The sequence below is a fragment of the Scyliorhinus torazame genome, chromosome 7 (assembly GCF_047496885.1).
Source record: "Scyliorhinus torazame isolate Kashiwa2021f chromosome 7, sScyTor2.1, whole genome shotgun sequence".
NCBI classification, from domain to species: domain Eukaryota; kingdom Metazoa; phylum Chordata; class Chondrichthyes; order Carcharhiniformes; family Scyliorhinidae; genus Scyliorhinus; species Scyliorhinus torazame.
Window position 1 is genome coordinate 206446324 of NC_092713.1, and position 14195 is coordinate 206460518.

General features: G+C 42.8%; 1 protein-coding gene across 2 annotated transcripts in view; it reads left to right on the forward strand.

Moving 5' to 3' along the window:
- Positions 1 to 14195, forward strand: part of kdm3b (lysine (K)-specific demethylase 3B) — a 215795-nt gene that overhangs the window by 106661 nt on the left and 94939 nt on the right. For both annotated transcript variants that reach the window (XM_072512004.1, XM_072512005.1), the window contains exons 10-11: positions 4251 to 5602; positions 10688 to 10889. In XM_072512004.1, coding sequence (XP_072368105.1) covers positions 4251 to 5602; positions 10688 to 10889 — 1554 coding nt within the window. The remainder of the gene's footprint in view (positions 1 to 4250; positions 5603 to 10687; positions 10890 to 14195) is intronic.

The window sequence follows — 14195 nt, forward strand, 5'->3', positions numbered from 1 at the left end:
GCATCCTACCCCCACTGATTCTCCTCCTCTCCCCCCACCCCCCCCTACCCAATCCCCCACTGCTCTTAATGCAAACTCCCAAAACAATGGCAAGAAGCAAAAACAAACCAACAATCCCTCCCAAGGTCTGAGCACAAAGGCCCACCCCTCCTCCCGTAACAAAGTATTATCTAGTTAACTAACCTCACACAGAACCGAATGAAAAACGGAAAAAGAAAGCAAATATGTATGCAGAGCCTCAAACTTCGTTTCAAACATCGCAAATTGAGCGTTTAATGTTTTTACAAAACATAGCTCATAGCTCAGTTCCCCACAGTCAGAGTTCAAGTTTTTCATTCTCTCGTCAGTTTATTGTCTTTCATAAAGTCCACCACTCCTCTGGCGAGCCAAAGTGCAACACCTGACCCTCACAGGTCACCCATAGACGGGCCGGTTAAAGCAGACCAAACTTTATTCCTTTCGCATATAGGGCCGACTTGACCTTATTGAAACTCGCCCTCCACTTTGCGAGTTCTGCTCCCAAGTCCTGGTACACCTGGATCTCGGCATCTTCCCACATACACCGCTTCGAGTGCCTGGCCCATCTCATAATACGTTCCTTGTCTAGGAACCAAAGTAGTCGTACCACCATCGCCCTTGGGGGCTCACGCCCCTAGGGTTTACGTGTAAGTGCCCTGTGGGCCTGTTCCACCTCCAACGGCTTGCCGAACGCACCTTCCCCCATCAGCTTCTCCAGCATCTTCCCCACATACGCACCAGCATCTGCTCCTTCTTTCCCCTCCAACAGACCTACGATCCGGATGTTCTGCCTCCGTGAACGGTTCTCCAGGTCCTCCACATTCTCCAACAGTCGCTTTGCTGACCCTGCAACATCCCGATCTCCGCCGCCATCGGGGTGGACTGCTCCTCATGCTCCCCCGCCTGCTCCTCCAGCCTCTGGATCGCCTGTCCCTGGGTCGTCAGTCCCGCCTCCACGCAGTCAACCATCACCTTGATGGAGTCCACCGCCTGGGCCAGGTCCTCCACACACTCCTTACGTTGTTGGGAGAACTTCTCATTCAGGAAGCTCACCAGCTAGTCCGTCGACCACAGCTGGCGGGGCCAAACCCTGCGCATTCGCCATTGCCTCACTCAATCTGGTCCTCACTCGCCACCAACTTCTGATTCTTCCTTTTCTGATTTTTCCTGGGATGCAGCTCCATAAACTAGGGGTCCCCTGCTTCTGTTCCTGCTTCTACACCTTTACTTCACAAAATTCCTACAACAATCAGGCGTAAGAGCCACAAAATGACCACCATGAGTGGAAGCTGCCAAATGTGTGATCTTTCACTCCCTGGCCGCCACCAGAAATAGGTCACAACCTTTTTAATGGACCTGCGCAGGATGTGATGTTTTGCTGTGGGTTGAGTAAGAAGCGAAAGAGTTTAAATACAATATAATGTGGTGCATGCGTACAATCTGTTGGCAATTGTGCAGTTTTTTTAAAAAACCAACTGATTACCTATTTTTATGCCATTTATCGTCACAATTTGAGTATTTGTATCCTAGTTATGTCTGTCTGAACCTACTTGAAGGAGGCTAAGACAAAAGGTGCAGGGTGTAGGATAGATAAACTGATAGCGTGGACCTGTCAATTGTTTGGTTTATTTTCAGTATTTAAAGCCCAATGATCATCGTGACAGGAACTGAAAGTTTAGAAAATCTATTGTTGTGATCCCAGCTGATGTTTTAACTGGATGGGAAGACCAGAGTGTAACCCTGACTCAAAAGACCGTAACCACACTGATTACAAAGTACATCTTAATCTACAGTGGTCTCATTAACATAAAGCCCCTTTTTAAGCACATGAGATGACTGGGAAAATACACTCTCCATTCAACCCCAAGTTCATGTTTGTGGATGTCGCCTCAGAATCCCCCCAGATGATTGTCACGTAGGAGTTTCCAAACTCCACTCCCACAAATGCTTAAAATCTTCTCTCATAACAATGTTTCCCCTCAGTGGTTTGCATTCTGAAATCCAGTCCAGGTTTACAAATGACTTTTAACCCAAGTCTCCACTCCACTTTTAACAGCAAATCGAGTCCTGGATCCCTTTGTTGGATAACTTTTTCCACAAACTGCAAGATCCAGCCACCAATTTCCATAACTCTTTGAACTCACGTACCAAAGGCTGTAGTAAAATCGCTCAAACTTGAAAATCACTTTCGGCATCTTTCTGGCCTCATGATCCAATGCCTCTTCAATTCTGTGACTTTACTGAACCGTTTCTGTTCCAGTTGTTTTAATCTCAGGGGTCCTGGAAACTTCTTCATTTCTCTAGCCTCCTGAACTAGCTGCTCTCCAGATCTGTGCACTTGTTTTATTAACCATTACTCCATTGTATGGTTTTTCTTCTAGCAGAGAGATATTCCCTCTCTAGCCTTCAGAACAACCTGCTTCTAGCAAAGCTGTGAGAGCTGCCTTCTCTCTAACCACCTATCTCCAACTGCAATCAAATTAGCTAAACTAAAACTTAAAAGCTTCTCTACATTACAAGACCCTAGATGCTAAGCAATCACTGCTGGTTTATTTACTCTTCATACCGTAGCCCTTTCTAAGGACAATAGAACCACAGTTGGAACTGAACCAACCCCCACGCATACAGTCCTTCATGAATCTAACTATAGATTTTATCCCTCCAGACACCAACATTAAAGTAAACCCATTTAAAACTATAACTTATTTCCAATGTTTACCATTACAAATATAAATCCCATAAAACTACCTATATTTTCCTAAAGCGAGAAATTACTTTTCTTCTCTATGGCTTGGGAATGGAATTTTCCAATTAGAGTGGATCATCTACATTATTTGGAGCCCCTTTGCTACTGCTTTCCCACAATCTCAAAATTGTTTTCCTAATAATGTTCCTATCACTCTTTCTTTGCTCCTTAAATGAACAGGTATCACTTTTCGTGTTAAATGTTAGCAGACCAAACTATTCCTGATGCAAGCCAAAAATGACTACTTGTGGAGAAGGTTTTCTGGGTATTAAGTCTGAATATGGCCCGTAACTTCCCTAGAGTGGCAATCTCCGTCAGATTGCCACCCTGGATTAATTTAACCTCCCTGTCATTCCATAACCCCCGTCTCACCCAACCGTCTGCACTCAGGTGGGGTGAATGGGAGGTGGAGCAGTGATTGACAGGAGGAGGAGGGGGCAATGGGCCTGGTGTTGGGGGGGGGGGTGGAGAGAGAAGAGAGAGAGAGGAGGAGATGTAGACTGGAGATGGTGGGGGCAGGTAGGATATGGCAGGGCAGACCTTGGGGGTCACTTTTGTGCAGGTTGTCTTATGTGAGGCTGGTCTTGGTGTTTAAAAAGTTACTATCAGGATAAAACTGGCAGAACCATTTGAAGATAGTGGTTTAAATTGCTTCTTTTGGATGGCTCCCAGCCCAGCGCAATTGTCCATAGGATGTTAGCACTTCTGGACAATTGCCAGGTAAATGCTTACATGGGAACATCCTGGAAGGATTCCCAGTGCATCATTGGGGTACTCTTTTAAAAAGGCGCTGGGGAACCAGAGAATTATGGGCCATAGTTAATAAAAACCGACACGGCAGTATTTATGCTGTAGCACACTGATGTTTTTATACTTTCACCAAATGCAAGGTTATGAGGGCACCGATGGCAATAGTTTTCAGATTTAAAAATTGAGCCTACCCTAACTGCTTATGAAAATTCTCTGAGCAGTGGAATATAATGACTGTTTAAGAAAGCAGACTAGATTGTGTTACCTATATTTAAGTAGCTGCTCATACCGTTAGATTTTATTTCAGTCTCTCAAATCTAAATTTAAAAACAAGAAAGTGCTGGAAATACTCAGCAGGTCAGGCAGCATTTGTGATGGGAGACAGTTAATGTTTCAGGTTGAAAATGACCTTTCATCACAACTTTAAACAGTCACCTTGACTTGAAACGTTGACTGTTCCTCTCAACAGATGCTGCCTAACTTGCTATTTACAGCATTTGTTTTGTTTTTATTTCAGACTTCCAGCATCCTCAGTATTTTGCTTTTATCTCCAAACAGCACAGCTTTTGTGAATAAATTTATTAGTTTCACAAGAGTTTTAAAAAGTGAAGTTTTTTTCAAATAACTTTCTCGTAGCTTTCTCAAGTTCTTCTATGATGTAATGATGCGATATACCTGTAGCCTGCTATTGCAATTTAAAACCTTTCTGATTGAATACTTTTCATTGCAATTTTAGGGAACCACTGAAGAAAAGGTTTGCAGATCCTTGTCAAACACTAAAAGAGGAAGCTTTAAATGAAGACAGTGCACTTCAACCATCAGTTCAGAATCAAGCCCTTATGGAAGAGCCAAAGAGAAATGGTAATGAGGGAACAAATGGAACATTTGACCAAGAAAGCAAACCCTTTGGATTTGGGTTTGGCAGGAATGTGACTGATGAATCTGAGAATAAAGCTGGCAACAAAATCTCCATGGACTCTGGCAACTTATCGAATAACTTGTTTTTCCAATGTATGCCTCAGAATGTTCCACAGAGCAACTACTTCACTGAAATTTCTGAAAGCTTATCCAATGACCCTCTGAGCTTCAATTCCTTTAAAATGGCTTCCAGTGCCACTAGCCAGAAAAGTGTCACAACACAGGCACTTGGAACTTCAGTTGGGTTGCATGCAGGAGGTAAACATGGGCAAGATACTGAGCGAAAGAATCTTCTTGGGGCCATTGAAGCCATGCCAACTTTAACTCCAGCTTTTCCAAGGAGTGCCTCTAGCCTCCAGTTTCTTCAATCTGTTCAACCGCCAGACCTTATGAAGGAGGAAATGCCTACCATTCCAGCAGGGAATCCATTTCTTGGATTTACAGATCTAAAGGGAAATGGGGACAGATCACAAGGCCTGTTCAGAAGTGACTTAATACGGCCTGCGGCTTCTGCTCCTGCATCAGTTATTGTGAAACCCCCTTTGTTGATTAACTGGAAGAAGCCTGAAAAGATGGTGTCAGATGTGGGTAATAATAAAACTCAGCTTCCAAAGACATTTTCACCTCCATTTTCCTCTCCAACTCAAAAGGCAGCTATTTTGGGTACTTCCAGACCAGACTCCCCAGAAACCCCATTTGCTGCAACCAATATTGAGATGCCAACCTTATCCACTAGCCCAACTGGGGATCAAAGTTCAGGAAACCTTGCAATTCCAATTTCTGGTTCCGTAACTCCAGACAATCCACGTCGACAAGCTTTCCCAGACACTCCTCATCCCGGCAAGCAGCAGCACTCTATGTTTGCCATCAGTCTATCTGATAATGGCCTTGATGGTTCATCCAGTCAGCAGTCCCAATTTGATCAGAGGAGGTTTTCTTTAGATGAACGAAGCTTGAATATGAAGCAAGATTCTGATTCAGCTTCCGACAGTGATTTATCAGACCTCAGTGATTCTGAGGTGCATATGCGATTGCAATCAAAGACTAGTTTAAAAGGATATCTGTCTTTCTTGCGTGAAGCAAGGGTGCCGAACGGCGAAGGAAATAAAGAACAAGTACCAAAGGGGAGAGGGCGTGGGAGAGGACGGCCTCGGGGAAGACCTCCAAAAAGTGAGTTTGCAGCACTATAGAAATAAAACCCGGACAATTTCTAAATGAAGTTGAATTTGCACTAGGTGTGGTGAAGAGAGCAAGCTTCTTTTTTGATTATTTAGTAATACATACTGCCCAAATAGTGTACTGATGAGTAGCCTATTCTGGGACCAGCAAGATACATTGCATTAGGCGGTCAGCTTACTGGCCGATATAACTAATGAAAGGGCCCTGTTAGACTGGAGACCAATGTTTCCAGACGGTACACCAGCAAAAACAACATTCTTTATCGGAATGACTGGAAAACTCCATGAATAATTAATGGTAAAGTGCGCATTTTAGGGATTCACTCTCTTTTTGTTAGATGGACCTTTGTTACAAAGCACTTGCATTTCATCCTTTTATGGATGTCTTGTATTTTCCAATCAATACCTTGTTGAAAAACAATTGCTGGAGTACATGAGGTACATAAAACATTATTTCTTTGCAAAAAAACTGATCATATTAGCTGGTGAGAGGAGAGTGCCATTTGCACTTCACTTTCTATTTTTGAGTACTAGTGCTATCAGTAAGTGTGGACTCAGTAGAGAGGTAAACTAAAAAGGGGTGTGTATTTTTTGTTGCTTCTGGCCACTCCTGGGATATTTGAAAGGTCAGGCATCAAACACTATTGGAAGCATTCTCGCCCTTTATTTTTTTAAATATAAATTTAGAGTACCCAATTAATTTTTTCTAATTAAGGGGCAATTTAGCATGGCCAATCCTCCTAGCCTGCACATCTTTTTGGATTGTGGGGGCGAAACCCACGCAAACACGGGGCGAATGTGCAAACTCCACACGGACAGTGACCCAGAGCCGGGATCGAATCTGGGACCTCGGCGCCGAGAGGCAGCAGAGCTAACCCACTGTGCCACCGTGCTGCCCCTTTTCTCACCCTTTATAATGTTACAGAGTATTGTGTGCCTGGTGCTGGTTGCTCCTAAACAGAGCAAAACTGGCATTCAAGTGTTTTGCCCTGATTATTACTTTTTTGACAGAATGTGCTCCCCAAACTGTCCATAATAGAAGAGACCTTAAGGTGGTTCTGTTGATGAATCCCAAAGCTACCGCTACTTTACTGCTTTGGAACCTAGAATGATGAGGTAATTGTGGGAAGAAGAATTATTTTGAGATTCTGGTTTACCAGATATTTTTGAATGTGCTGGGAGTCTCATTGACGATGTTTACTGATGTCAGTGCAAGAGAGTTGGATGAATTGGTTGAGCTGACAGGGAAGAGTTGCCAAGTCTGCATTCAGTTATATATGTAAGTTCAATACGCTTGGGGTGGTGAGACTCATTGATCGTTTGCACCTAGCTGCATGTGAACCTCGCTGGTCGATACAAGGTGGCCCCGTATCTCAAATTTAAACACTTTCCCTCTGGATGTGGCTTTATTTCTGGGTCATGGGTGTTAGCTATAAATGCTAATAAATACACACAGTATCATAGAATTTTGTGACGCCTCAAGGCCAATTTCTGTGGCAAGCAAATGTAGATTCTGCAGCAGGAAGTGTTTCAAATGTTAATTTGGAGTGAATTAATGCTGACAGTTGCAATTCCAGCCCAATCAGGCAAAGAACTGATTAGCTCTCCGAGCCTGAACTGTAGCTGTTTTATTTAGAACTTTGCTATACTGTATCAGTCGACTTGCCCATATTTCCCAACAGCTAGAAATTGATTTTTTTTTTTAAAGTCAAGGGCCTGGTCCCAAAACGTTTTCCGTCAGTTAGGTTTTCAAAAGCTTAGTTGCAGCAAAACACATTTATTGATTACACCCCACTCCCTAATAAGGCCATATAACCGATCCATTTTGTGCAGTGTTTTTCAAACTTTTTTCCCCAGGGCGCTCTTTTAACAACCGACCGACCTTTGGGACCCACACCGGCCAACATTCGCGACACACAATTTTCGCTGAGCCTTCTTTAGTGCCACAGATGAGCATGCTTGGTCCACACATTTTCACTTGCTTTGGCACTCAATATTATATTTCTGCTAAGGACTGCAACTGATGATTAAAGTTGTCGCTGCATCCTTTGAAAAAAAATCAAGAGGTCTGTCCTTAAACTTGTCTTCAAATGAAGTTTTGAGTGTTTTAAACTCTCACTTCCAGTACTTACCTGCATATAACACACACATGGACTTTGGATCCTGAATTGCATTGGCACAATTAGCAAAGCCATAACTCAAGAAACCATCCTTATACTGCTTTGTTCCGATTTCAGTTTTTCCTTTGTTTAAAACGACCCATCTTCAGTTCTTCACAGTCCTGTTTCCTTGCTTGCTCGCAGATGGAAAATGGAGAGCACTCCCCACCATGATTTCATGTCAAAAGCATGGACATACAAGGCCGCGACGTCAGTGTACGTACTGGGTGCGTGACCTGTTCTCTGCCACCACTTCTGGTGGGAAGACTGCATCGTTCAATTTAAAAGCTGGTCGTGTCTGGCATTCTCAATTTAAAAGCGAATTGGGCATTTCTCTCACAATCGGTCACACCACGACGATCACTCCACGACCCTCCCGACACCCGTCCTGGGTCACAGCGCACAGTTTGAAAAACTCTGATTTAGTGAATGGTGCATATATACTAAATAATGACATTTTATTGATGTTGTTCAAGCTGATCCCTTCTCTTGCCATGTTGTTAACAACTCTGTTATGTAAAGCACTTTATATTTAATTTAATAACATTTTCCACATCCATGGGAGAATTTTCAAATGTGGCTGGTTTTTGATTGAAAATTGAAATGTAATATGCAGGATAAATCTGGAAGTTGAGTTTATAAACGGGTATTTCTTGCTTTAAAACTGTCACTGCAAACAACAAATAAGTAAGGCCTTATGTTTTTGATCATGTTAAAAGTTGCCTAAACTCGGCAAAAGCCATTTTAGGCTTACAGCCAATTGGAGATGAAATATGTATGATTTCCATGGTCAACTCGAGTCCACATTAAAAACTACTTTGGGAATGAATGGCAGAGGGCCTGAAGAAAATTGGGAACTTAATGCCATTTTTCGAAGAATGGCCATAAGTTATAGGAGCAGAATTGGGCTATTCGGCCCATCGAGTCTTCTCCGCCATTCGATATGGGCTGATATGTTCCTTATCCCCATTCTCCTTCATTTTCTCTGTAACCCCTGATATCCTTATTCGTCAAGAACACCAGATTTGTGCTTGAGGTGTTGTTACCTGCAGGGCTACAGACGAGGAGCTGGAAGGTGGAATTAGAATCGTTCTTTCTTGGATCATAAGAACTCTGAGCAGGAGTAAGCAATTTAGCCTCTCGAACCTGCTCCACCATTCAATATGATCATGGCTGATGTCATCATGGTCTCATCTCCACCGTCCTGCCTGTTCTGCGTAACCCTTCAGCCCATTACTAATTAAAAATCTGTCCAACTCACTTTTACTCACTGTCCCAGCATCCACTACTCTGGGGTAACAAATTCCATAGATTAACAACTCTTTGGGAGAAGTAGGTTCTCCTCAACTCTGTTATAAATTTGCTACTCCTTAGCCTGAGACTATGGCCTCATTCTTGAATGCCCCACAAGAGGACGCATTCGCTCCACGTCTACTTTATCCATACCGTTTTTCATATATACCACAATTTGATCTTCCCTCATTCTTCTGAACTCAAGAATGTATAGGCCTAAACTGCTCAACCTCTCTTCATAAGACAAACCCCTCATCTCTGTGAACCTCCTCTGAACTGCCTCCAATGCCACCACATCTTTCCTCCAATAAGGGGACCAAAACTGTGCACAGTATTCCAAGTGCGGCCTCACCAATGCCTTGTACAGTTGCAACAATGCTTCCTTATTTTTATGCTCTATTCCTTTAGCTATAAGTGCCAACATTCCACTTGCTTTCTTTATTATCTGCTGTACCTCTATGTAGTTTACTGCGACTCATGAACGAGGGCACCCAGATCCCTCTGCACCAGAGCTACCTGAAGTTTCTCCCCATCTAGTTAATAAGTTGCTTTTCCATTTTCCAACCAAAACGAATGACCTCTTACGTATCCACTTTAAACTCCATTTCTCACATTTTGGCCCACTCACCTAACCTCTATATCCATTTGTACGATTCTTATTTCTTCATTGCAACTTACTGTCCCACCTATTTTAGTGCCATCTGCAAATTTGGCTACAGAACCTTGTATCCCTGTATCAAAGTCATTAATGAACATAATGAAGCCAGACTTTTGAAATCTCATATGTGTAATTTGAGACTTGGTTAAAGTAGCATGCTTAGCAGGAACTGGTGACATTGGACCTTCACCATTTGGGGGGGGGGTTTCTTTGCCTGATATCTGGGTATATCGTAGACTAAATAATAAAGATCGATTGATGTCAATGTTGTATCATGTGCCTCACGTGCAAGGATAGTAGAAAGCAAACTAGGTGGACATTAGTATCTTGCTTTGCATTTCTGTTTCCATTAACGTGGCAGCTAGGCTTTTTGCTCAGCAGAACCCAGCATGAGGGCAGACCAACTGAAAGCAAAAGGGACAGAGAAAATACACTGATGGTGTTTTTCCTTACAAGAAAGAAACCGTGTGCAGTCAACATCTGGGGGTCACCAGTGACCAGGGATTTAGCTGGACCAGCCACAGAAATACTGTCGCTGCACGAGCAGGTCCGCGGCTGTGCATCCTGCGGCAAATGATTCGCCACCATCTCCCCAAAGTCTGTCCACAATCTACAACTATCAACAAGAATTGTGAAGGAATACTCTGTTTGTCTGGATGAGTACGTTTCCAACACACAAGGAACTCTATCAAAACCTTTGAGGCCCCTCCTCAACAATACGGTGGGTGTACCTGTCCCGCACAGACTGCAGGAGTTGACTCATCATCACCTTCCCTAGGGCAATTAGAGAGGACAGTAAACACTGGCCTTGGCAGTGACGTGTACAAATCATGAATTAATTTTTAAAAACTGGCCAATTTAAAATGGAAGCGAAAAGTATAGTAGTGATGGGCATGTGTATCTGTGAAGACTGTTTACTTCATGTCTAAATAATGGGTTCTTATTCAATTTTCTTTCTCTCGATTAGTTTCTGTTGATCAGTCGGTTTTGAAGGATGTGTGTAAAGTGAGAAAGCTGAAACAGTCTGGGGAATCCTTCTTGCAAGATGGCTCCTGTATCAATGTTGCACCGCACCTGCACAAATGCCGAGAATGTCGTTTAGTGCGTTATCGAAAGTTTAAAGATCATGATGAATCTACAGTTTCCTGCCGTTTCTTCCACTTCAGAAAGTAAGTAAGCTGGCATATTAGACAGTATAAGGCTTTGATGTATTCAGTGTTGAAGGTTATTTGTCCAGTCCATTATGTAAGTCTTTAATTTTTGGATTGATGTTTTGTGATGTCCATCCAGCTTTTAGGTTTTGTTCTCTTAAAAGCCTTATGCATGCTGTTTAAGATTGCTTGGGACAATATTCACTAGTTTATCTTAACTTAAGCTAGGTCAAAAGCAGCATTTCTGTGGTTGCAGGGAAAGCCCACTTTTTGAACTTTAGATTTTTCCTTAGGACCACGGATAAGGCTTTTAGAAGTTCCAATTACAATTTATTGTTTCTGAGAACCAATGGAAGTGAAATTGGATGACTCCTCCAGTGCTAAATTGGCAGACTGTTTATCCGATATCCAATAGTGGACGGGCAGAGATTTCCTCCAGTTAAATATTGGGAAGAAAAAGAAAAGTACAGCACAGGAACAGGCCCATCTGCCCTCCAAGCCTGCGTCCACCATGCTGCTCATCTAACCCAAACCTTCTACACTTCCGGGGTCATTATCCCTCTACTCCCATCCTATTCATGTATTTGTCAAGACATCCTTTAAACGTCAGTATCATACCTATCACCACCTCCTCTGGCTGCGAGTTCCAGGCACCCGCTACCCTCTGTGGAACAAATTTTCCTCGCACATCTCCTTGCCCCTTAAACCTATGTCCCCGAGTAATTGACTCTTCCAGCCTGGGAAAAAAAGTTTCTGAATATCCACTCTGTCCATGCCCCTCATAATTTTGTAGACTACTATCAGGTCGCTCCTCAACCTCCATTGTTCCAGTGAGAACAAACCAAGTTTATCCAACCTCTCCTCACAGCTAATGTCCTCCATACCAGGCAACATCCTAGTAAACCTCTTCTGTACCCTCCAAAGCCTCCACGTCTGTTCTGCGACCAGAATTGAAGACTATATTCTAAGTGTGGCCTAACTAAGGTTCAGTACACCTGCAGCATGACTTGCCAATTTTTATACTCAATGCCCAGGCAGATGAAGGCAAATATGCCATATGCCTTCTTGACTACCATCGCCATCTGTGTTGCCACTTCCAGTGACCTGTGGACCTGTACACCCAGATCCCTCTACCTGTCAATATTCTTATGAGTTCTGCCATTTACTGTACATTTCCCACCTATATTAGACCTTCCGAAATGCATTACCTCACATTTGTCCGGATTAAACTCCATCTGCCATCTCTCCGCCCAAGTCTCTAACCAATTTATATTCTGCTGTATCCTCTGACAATCCTCATCACTATCCGCTATTCTGCCAACCTTTGTGTTGTCTGCAAACTTACTAATCAGACCAGTTATATTTTCCTCCAAATCATTTATATATTCTACAAACAGCAACGGTCCCTACGGAATACCACTAGTCACAGCCCTCCATTCAGAAAAGCACCCTTCCACTGCTACCCTCCGTCTTCTATGATTGAACCAATTCTGTATCCATCTTGCCAGCTCACCTCTGATCTCATGTGACCTCACCTTCTGTACCAGTCTGCCATAAGGGACCTTTTCAAAGGCCTTACTGAAGACACTATAGACAGCATCCACTGCCCTACCTTCAATCAGTCATCTTTGTCACTTCCTTAAAAAACTTGATCAAGTTAGTGAAACATGACCTCCCCTTCAGAAAACCACGCTGCCTCTCGCTGATCGATCCACATGCTTCCAAATGGGAGTAAATCCTGTCTCGAAGAATCCTCTCCAATAATTTCCCTACCACTGACATAAGGCTCACCAGATAATCAGACTGAAGCCATTGTTTTTAGTTCCTGCTTCAAACTCCATTCCTTATACGAACATATGAAAAAAGCAGAAATAGGCTATTCAGCTCCACCATTCAAAAATATCATGGTTGATTTGTTTGTGTTTCAAGTTCTACATTCTCATCTACAACCGATAACCTTCGATTCTTGTTGGACAAGGGAATCAATATACCTGTGCCATAAAGTATTAAATGACCTCCACCGCCTTCTGAGGCAGAGTTCCAAAGTTGCACAACTCTCTAAGAGAAAACCCTTTTCCTCATCTCTGTAATATAAGGGCAACTCTAATTTTAAAATAGTGCCCCTCTAGCTCTGGACTTGCCTACAAGAGGAAGTATCCTTTCCATGTTCACCATGTCAAGGCTATTCAGGATCTTATATACTTCAATCAAGTCATCTAAATTCCAATGGAAACAAGCCCTGGTATCTATCAAGTAAACCTCTGAACCGCCTCCAACACCTTTACATTCTTCTTTAAATAAGGTGATCAAAATTGTACACAGTATTTAAGATGCAGTCTCACCAATGCCCTGTCTTACTCGAGCATGGCATCCTTACTTTGATATTCAATTCCTCATGTAATGAAGGATAGCATTTGATTGGTTGTAATTACTTGCTGTACCTACATAATACTTTTTTATGACTCATGCGCGAGGACACCTCGATCCCTTTGCACCTCGGAATTCTGCAGCAGTCCACCGTTTAAGTAATATTCAGTTTGTTTATTTTTCTGACCAAGGTAAACAACTTTGCATTTTCCCATAGTATACTCCCATCTGCCAGATTTTTGCAAACTCACTTGACCTATCTATATCTGTCTGAAACCTCCTTATGTGCTCTTCACAAAATGCTTTCTTACCTATCTTTGTGTCATCTGCAAGTTTAGCTACAATGCCTTCACTCCCCTCATCCTAAATCATTGATATATATTGAAAATATTTGAGGCCCCAGCACAGACCGCTCCACTCATCACATCTAGCTAATCAGAAACAGACCCATTTATGCACATAATCTACTGACTCTATCCCTCTCCATGACACTGATTTGAGATTGTCAGTCTGTTCGCAAACTTGGTGCCATAACTGATCCCGAAATTAGTTTCCTCCCTTATATTTGTGTGATGACTAAGACCACCTATTTCCACACCGTAACACCACTCAACTTTGCCCCAGTTTCAGCTTACCTGCTGAAATCCTTGTTCATGCCTTTGTTACCTCTAGATTTCACTATTCCAATGCACTGTTGGCTGGTTTCCCACATTGCACCCTTCTTAGACTCAAGGTCATCCAGAATTTTGCTGCAGTGTCTTAACTTGCAGCAAGTCCTGTTCCCTTTCCACCTATGTGCTCGCTGACTTACATTGACTCCCCTTCAAACAACAACTTGATTTTTGAAATTCTCATCAAATCTCTACGTGGTCTTGCCCTTACCTATCACTGTAATCTCCTCCAGCCTCACAATGATCGTAGAAATCGGTGCTCCTTTAGTTTTGGCCTCTTGTACAT